Genomic DNA, 8,690 nt, shown 5'->3' with positions numbered 1-8,690 from the left:
ATTTTATTGAACGAACTTTTGACCGTTTTCTCTGTAGATCTTTGTCGACATTTGTAGCGAAAGTTAGAAGCGGGCGTCTTGAATTGGACGTTCTCAACTCCCCGTAGTCGCACTTATCTGTAGGGGAAAATATATTTTGATGCTCCCATCCCTTTAACCCAACTGCTGGAAATAGTCGAGCACTTTATAGAGGTAGAAGTTTAGCTGCACCATTGGCAATTACGTTTTACCAAACTTCTTTCTGGTAATCTATGATTGCCCTCTCAAAATGATATACATGATAAGTGTAATTCTGCTAGGATATCACACGAAGTGACTAGCTTTCAGTGGAGCACTATATCCTGTCGGCATGTACCTGGCCTATACGAACAGGATATTTTTGTGACACCGAACCATTAACGTCGTCGGTGACAACGTTCTGAATGCATCGGTTCTCCTGACATCACGTAGTTTGAGCAGCATTGGATGGTGTCAGTCGTAGAGAAGGTAGATCCAGTAAGAAGGCCGATGGTTACTCTTGTGGGCTTCGATACAGAATTAAGATAAACACTTAGGACGTCCGAGCCGTGAAGTATCACTCGTGGTGGGACATATTTGTCGTGATTGCTCGAATGCACATCGCACTTTGTAGAAAGCAAAAAAAAATTGTTTTCTCCTATTTTATTCGCTGCTATAGAGGGCGTAAATCTCTGGACAGCTAGACATGTGCAGGCAGGGTCATTCGTTAACGAGATGCGGGTTCCGCGAAAATGTCGACGGTCAGCCCAGGTTTAGTCTGCAGAAATGAAGACAGCACAACATTACGGTGGTCGTGTATGCTAGAGCACTTACATGTGAAGTCCAGGATGCATGTGTAGGATTAAGAGACGTTCTGCTTCCTTTCGATCTGTTACCACACAGCCTTCTGTCTTCTGCCTGTATCATTTGCAAACAGTACACAATACACTGGAAGCATTCACATCGGAATGCGAGCATGTGCCTTTAAGGGCGTCAAAATTTATGATATGGCTCTGTTAAACCCTTGTGAATGGTTCAGCAGCTCGCGTTTGCTATAGAATAATATCAGAGGGTCCGGAGCTCGCAACCTCAAAGGCTTCGTCATTTTGATATCATCAGCGTGTAAAGCAATAGACCACACAGCCTCGCTTGAGAACTGAAACAAGGCTTTGTAGAGAGATGACACGAGAAAGAAATTACATTTGTCGCCACCATCGCGGCGTAGACTGAACGACACTCCACAAAATTGCTGAAAAAAGTTAACACAAGTGAATGAGCGTAGGTGAGTGCACAAAAATATTCCACAAGTACATCTTTTATTTGGTTAGGCTTTTATACAGTCGAATGACACACAAAACATGACTCGTGGTGCGAGGCGACACATTGTTTGAGAAAGGAGGCAATAATTTACAGAAATTGCAGTGCGGAACGTGCGTTGGCCCCAAGGTTTCTTTCTGCAAGAAAAAGACAAAAATAAGTCAAATACTTTTTCAAACAGTGAATTGGCTAATCGCTGCCTTGCCAATAAAGAGGTTTCTATCAAACACTGAAGCAACGAACATAAAACACATGAAAGTGAATACCAACAATTTCTAACGCAGATAATGCGATACACTACACCTTCAGCATGACAGTGCAATTGTATTAGTTTCGCAGAAGGCCTGAATAGAAGGGATCATTTGTGGGGATTTACGTCAGCGCAGCTATAACCTGCCCTAACGTCTAGCTAAGAAGAAACATCAGAGAACAGCTTTACCGGTTCTGCTGTCCTGCGTTATTTATTACTTGTTCCAGATATTAGGGAATGGTTATGTTTGAAATCATCGTAGAGGTAAGGAACTATAAAACAATGAAAATTCCTAGCTGTAGTTCTTCCTCGCTGTTTTTCTGAAAATGACGGAACAATACAAACAATGCATGCCATTAATCACTGTGTCGGACGTCTCCGTTAGAGTGCGAAGCGAGTACCTCGAGGCTTTTGTTCGGCTTCTGCGCCACCGACAACAATTTTGTACAGTAATAAATTGCACACGATGTTGCTTGTTAAAGCGTAGGGCTACGCACGTTTTCGTTTCATTGCATGTTTGTTTAGTTCTTTTTAGTGATGTCGAGTCTGTCAGAACGACTGCCTATCCCACTGTTGAGTTCTTTATCGTAAAAACGGGATCGATAAGAAGCCTGCTTTACCGATGGTAAAGCAAAACGTAAGAACGCCTGCATACAAAGGCAGCCTTGAATAAACAAGGGTACTATTTTCTACCGTTTTTTTTGCAATCAAGACTTATCCTAAAATGTTATGGATAGTGTGCATTGTATGTGTCTCTCTAAGACGTGTGCTGTGTTGTAGTTTAAAGTCCCAATAGTGAACAGTGGATTACGAGGAATGCTGTTGTGGAAGACTCCGTGTGATTTTGATCCCATAGGGTTCTATAACGCCCACTCGAAGCACGGTATACACGATTGTTCTTGCATTCCCTACCCATAGGAATGCGGCCGCCGGGGCAAGCAATCGAGCACTCGACCTCCTGTTTCGCAGCGCAACGGCTTAGCCACTGAACCGCCACCGCAGTCTAAGGCAGCCTACGTCGATGGTTGGCTCATGTTATCCTTAGGGACAACGCTAGCAGACATTTCTCGGAGATCAGGCCGCCGAAAGAGAAAAACAAACGTCCGATGGTGTGACGTCAACCTTACAGCGGCTGCAGCTGAGAAAAATTCACAACCAAAACTGGAAGCGCATATACAATACTACGGGAAAAAAAGAAACAGGGTCGAATACACATTCCAATGCAGTGACATTTGTTCTCGAAGGCCAAGAAGGAACAATGACAAAGTCATGGCTAAAGATGGACATTCCGCGTGTTTGGAAAATAAAAAGAATAGGAGTTTAGCGGCTTCGCAAAGCGAAGATTTTATAAAACCATCAGCGTCTCGAAGGTTTCGCACAGCAGAGCAGAAGACGAAGAAATGTTGCTCGTTTCCAATTAAAAGAAAAGGCTCCGTGAAATTGTTGTCCAAATACGGAGCGTTAAAAGAACGGGCTTGCCAAGCGGGTATTTTTCTGGCGTGCATACTCTGTGTTTACTACTATATTGTTATGCCAGTAGGGAGACAAGCAAGGTAAAAGGTTCAAAGGAAGATAGAGACATGTGGCCAACAGTGAAATAATTGGGGAAGCCTTAGGTTGAAGCCAGGGTGAAGGCCAATGACAAGGGCGCTTGCCTTCGTCAAAGTATGAAAAAGACAAATATACTAGTCGAAACATTGGCGCCAGTGTAGCTGTCGCTTCTCTTGTTGGCCCACTATTTATACCTTACGAAAATTCACAGGTCACATAAAACGTTGGTGTTCGAATTGCCTTGTTTAATATGTCGATGACAAAGAGATAATACTGTGGTATATCCTTATATAGGCATATTAACAGATGGGGTTTATGAAATGAATGTTTCAGTTTGCAGATACTATTGTGTGCACAATCAGTAGTTTTAGCCGTGAATTGTCTTAATGTAAATATATAACACGAGTCATTCCAGTGCTAATCTTTATATTCATTATTGTCCTATACTGGTGCATATTTCGCAAAGTATGCCGTAGTGCCTACAGAAAAGAAATCAGATGACACCTAAGCACTTCTTATGAGTTTTGAATGCGAAAGCATTAATTTCCCATTGAACGGCGCTGAGCGGTACCCCGCGTTTGGCGCTGCAGGTAATGTACCGTATAGGGAGGCGCTGCCCGAACCAGCAAGCAGCACCAGCCTGCGGTGCCAACGCCGCATGCCACCGACGCAGCGATGCCCATCTAGCGACGCGCTGTAGCGATGCCCTCACCCGTCACGCAAGAACTGGCGTGCTAGAGCGTTAGCAGGTGTTCCCTTTCCTCTGCTCTGCCCATCTGCTCAGTCGAGGAGAGCTCGCGCTGATAGCAAGAGACACGGTGACGTGGCGTCGCGGTGATACCATCGTCCCTCCCTCGACACCTGGCGCGCCAATGCAGCAGCAGGCGTGCCCTTCCGCCTACTCTGGACCAACGAGGCGCCGCTCCTGACCTGGCGTCGCCGCCAATTGAAACTCCGTGGAGGAGCACTCGTGACACGGCGTCGGTGTCCATGGCAACGCGAGTTTAGGTGCCGTTTCGCAGCTACAGACGACGGACAACAGATTTTTCGCTCAATGGGTCATCGGGCGGTGTCGTATCTAAAGATCACAGTAAAAAAACACGAAGTTTAGTTAGTTGCCTGCCCGCCATGCCGGACAATTCGAATGGCCAGTGACGGGTGTTTTGAGGCCTCTCACGATGAAAAAGAGAGTACACTTCACTGTCTGCCTGAAAAATTGGGTGAGTGAGTGAGTGAGTGAGTGATGAGGGTGAGTGAGTGATGGGGGTGAGTGAGTGAGTGAGTGAGCGAGTGAGTGAGTGAGTGAGTGAGTGAGTGAGTGAGTGAGTGAGTGAGTGAGTGAGTGAGTGAGTGAGTGAGTGAGTGAGTGAGTGAGTGCTCAAACGAGCTAGCGTTGTTCTCACCTATCAGTCTGGATCTATCATTCATCCCTTCAATCCGTAGCCGTGTCCGAAGCCTAGCCCTCCGTATCCGAGTCCTCCTCCGTATCCCCCGTGGCCGAGGCTGATGCCCAGTCCGTGTCCACCGTGTCCCAATGCGATTCCGTAGCCACCATAGCCTCCTCCGTGTCCTCCGCCGTAACCGCCGCCGTAGCCGCCGCCGTGACCACCGCCGTAACCACCGCCATAGCCCCCGCCGTAGCCCCCACCGTAGTACGGCGCTGCCTTCTGGTTGTCATATTGGTACGTGATGGCTGATGAGAAGCCGCCGCCGCCGTGACCCAGTCCGTAGCCACCGCCGTAGCCACCACCATGGCCACCCCCGTAGCCACCACCGTAGCCACCGCCGTAACCACCATAGCCTCCGTATCCACCAAGGTATCCAGCCGATGCGACGGTAGCCAGCACGGCTAGGACTGCGTTTATGATCTGTCGAAACAGATTCGTAATCGTTAACGGTGTCCTTGAACAACTCTGGACGCTTATGCAGATCTGAAGATGAATTAGTGATATCCTACGCTATTACTTTTAACGGCATGCTATTCAAAAAATGCAGCGCGGATAATGTAGTTAGTGACAATAGTGCTATTCGAATACTGCCTACGAAATTTTAAATTTGAAAAAACAGGTGAATGCCATGGCGAACGACTTCTGGCTTTCATCTTCGTTCACTCGATGACCCGAGGAATGCGGGGAGAGCTGCATTAAATGTCCTCTTAAGTAGCATTCATCGTGTGCTCTCTAAAGAACACAGCAAATTGCGCAAGCTTGCTTTCTTACGACTGGTTAGGCACAAAGCGACGATAGTACAAGCTAAAGCGCTGCGAGTGAGTCGAGCGAGAGACGCTTTGTTTGATGTGCTCACTCATTGTGAACGATTGGGTAGCGAAGAAAAGACGACAATCTGAAGGCCCCAACCTTTGCTTCACTCATCTAGCCTCTCCTCGAATCCAAAGCCTCGTCTCTGTCTCTCTAGAGAACTTGGCACGGAGTTTTCCTGCTCTCTCTGCTTTATTAACTGGTGCGCCTTACAAGGCTCACATTACAGGCCCTTATTTGTCCTTTGCTCTCCATGAGTTGCAGTCCAATGCCTACCTCTATTACAGGTGGCGAAATGTTTCTTTAATGGCCCTTAATCAGCGGTGTCAAGGCGTTATTGGGATGAACGGAAGAGAAAGTTAACTGATATGAGTGGCTGCACGTTTGTATGCCAGCAAATCTTCCGATATTCTGGAGTTTACGGCCATGTTCGTCGTCAACAAATGCAGTGGCATTAAGTTAATCCGGAGTAACATCACGGTTGAGTGAAATTTCTTTTTCTATTTTTGAAATTTCGTCCCACGTCCATTCGTTTGACAAATGCACAGCACAAACCACGCATGCCTTGTCTCACGATTTATTTTTCACCTATATGATTTGAGCTACGTGTATGTAAATTTTTTTTTTGCTTTGATACTGTGTGATCACGACAAGAAAACGCATTTCTAACGATGCACTACAAGAACAAAGACGAGGAATATGCTTAATAGATGGGTGAGCTTTCAGTGCATACGGTGCCGGATACTGTGCCGAAAGCTTATGCGCCCGCTATTGAACTGTCAGCTGAAAAAAAAAACGAATTCGTCGTGAATTTTGCGCTTACCTTTTTCTCCTACACATGTATATGTACGCAGAAATAATCAAAAAGGTGAAAGGTAGAAAATACACATAACCTTGTCAGAGGCGCCTATTAGATAAGGTCGCAAGTTAATGCGAGCGATCAGCAAGAACCTTTCCATGCTGCCTAACAACAAAAAATACATATATACACTAGTAAAGCTGTGACAGTTTGTAGTTGCTATAATCGGCGCAGGTCCCATTGAACGGACGCTTCTATAAATTTCATTTGTGTTGTCCTGTCATCGAAAAACACAGACTTATGCGAGGCGCCATGTAGACATGTGCGAGCATTCCATGGGAACTTGCATTTACAAATTTTGTCAGATTCTCTACGGGCCATTACATCGACCCACAACTGGGATAATGTCCTTCGTGGGGTAATATTGAAACTATGGCCTCTCTGTCGTGAATTCTTCCGATTGGATAACTTCTTGGAGATTGGGCTTCATTTGGAATTATATATGTTGGCCATTTTAAGTGAGTTTACCATCACCGTACAAATGGGCAGACTAGACGGCATACCTTACGTCGAATCGAAGAAAACATTTAGGTCTTTTACGTGTTAAGAGTGTAATAAGATTATGATGTACATTGTTGTGGATGACTCCGGCTTAATTTTAGCCATCTGGAGTTCTATGACGTGCAAGTAAAATTAAATTGAAGTGTACGATCGTTTTTTGCATTTCGCCCCCATCGGAATGCGGCCACCGCCGCCGCCGGGACAGAATCCATAACCTCGAGCCCAGCCTCGCAATGCCATAGCCCCTAAGCTAACCCGGTGGGCACAGCTTACTTCTAGACGTCCCCACTTAATATCTGGAATCGAATACTCGTATGGTAAAAGAACAAATTTCACGTCCCAAATCCAACGATCCGTTATACTATCGGTGTCTTATTGGGCAATACATTCTTTGCGGCCTTGGTTCCTCTGGCGTGGCTACAGGTATACCCGAGAAGCGTCTGTGGGCATCCCGTGCTCTTTGAAACGCGAACATCCTTTGCAGATTCAAAACCGCAACTGCAGGGTTTTACGCGAACTTATTATACGCCAAGCCACGAGTAAAATGAAAGCGCCTTCTGATGGGACAACGTTCGGGTGCTCCGAACTCATCACGAGAGATTGTAGTAACCATTAGGCGGTCAGCGCTGCCATGCCAATTGTAAGTTACACTTACGTGAGATATTATTCGTTCGCTTTTGCTCTTTTTTCGTGTGTGTGTGAATGTTGTAACCTATAATAACGAAGACCGATACGAAATCGATTACTCACCAGAACCCTCATCCTGAGCTTTCTTTCAACACACCGAACAATGCACAGCACGGGGAACACGAAATCCACAGGAGCGACGCCGCGAGTGCCGAGGGTATCGTCCGGTAAGCTTCCACTTGCGTCTGGCCACTGACCGAAAACACGGGGAACGCTTTTTATACTCGAATCGCTTCGCAGCCAAATTCAAGCGCAACAAAGGAAAGGGAGAGAGAGAGAGATATAGAGAAGACGAAAGAAAGAACAAGAAAGGAACGAGGTGATACAGACGCAGCACAGTTAGCCCCGCCCGCAGCCGTCGACAAAAAGGCGCTCTGGTTATACGGTAATGACTTGGGAACCGAGCAGATTCGTGCGAGGCGCGCTCCAGAGGCGAAAGAAAAGAAAAAAAGGAAGAAGAGATAGACAATAAGAAAGAAAGAAGACAATACGGCACCGTGCGCTTGTATGCAAAGCGCACGCCAACCAGAGCGAGTGAGAGAGAGAGGGTGTTGATACGAGAGAGGAGGTTTGAGGAAGAGGGAAGGGGAGGGTCAAGCACTTCTGGCCTGTAAATGGAACACGACGAGGACCGAGTTGGAAGGGGCCGTAGAGTTTGAAGAGCGGACGAAAGACGGAGGAGCGTCGGGGGTGAGACGAATGAGATGCTATAGCGGCACTTGGGGGGGGAACGCGAGAGAGAAAGGAACATGGCGCTGGTCCAGCGCGATCCTGATATCGCAGCGAGCTTCGGGTCTCGCGGGTAATTTCGCGCGGAGTCGAGTGGTGCGGACAGCTTGCGGGAGAATTGTTTTCGGACACGGCGTAGCCGTGAGAGGCTTGTGCATGTTGCGTTGTCCGTATCTTAGCAGCACTTGGCTGCGACAGTGGATGAGATAAAAAGAAGGATAACCTGGGGAGTAGGGGTGGGGGTGCGGGGGGTACGTGAATGGCTATTGTGGCAAAAAGGAAATGGAATCATGTGCAGCACTGATAAGACTTTCTTTAGAGCCAATAACAGTCAGGGCTTCTATATTTAGAAAGAAATGCTGTAGAAGGCTTTTTATTTATTTATTTATTCATTTATTTATTTATTTATTTATTATTTATTTATTTATTTATTTGTTTGTTTGTTTGTTTGTTTGTTTGTTTGTTTGTTTGTTTGTTTGTTTGTTTGTTTGTTTGTTTGTTTGTTTCGGTAAGGCGGATTTTATTACGAGAGGAAAAGTTA

At 46.2% G+C, this 8,690-nt stretch overlaps 1 protein-coding gene across 1 annotated transcript; it reads right to left on the bottom strand.

Moving 5' to 3' along the window:
• Positions 1-4,518: 4,518 nt before the first annotated feature.
• LOC139050621 (ctenidin-1-like) lies at positions 4,519-7,696 on the bottom strand. The gene is made up of 2 exons (XM_070527206.1): positions 7,484-7,696; positions 4,519-4,983 (listed from the first exon to the last, which is right to left on the bottom strand). The coding sequence occupies exons 1-2, from the start codon at positions 7,493-7,495 to the stop codon at positions 4,540-4,542; spliced, it is 456 nt and encodes a 151-aa protein (XP_070383307.1). The 5' UTR covers positions 7,496-7,696; the 3' UTR covers positions 4,519-4,539.
• Between the last annotated feature and the right edge of the window lie 994 nt (positions 7,697-8,690).

This window comes from Dermacentor albipictus, chromosome 10 (genome assembly GCF_038994185.2).
Source record: "Dermacentor albipictus isolate Rhodes 1998 colony chromosome 10, USDA_Dalb.pri_finalv2, whole genome shotgun sequence".
Taxonomy (NCBI): domain Eukaryota; kingdom Metazoa; phylum Arthropoda; class Arachnida; order Ixodida; family Ixodidae; genus Dermacentor; species Dermacentor albipictus.
This window is presented reverse-complemented; position numbering and strand designations above follow the sequence as displayed.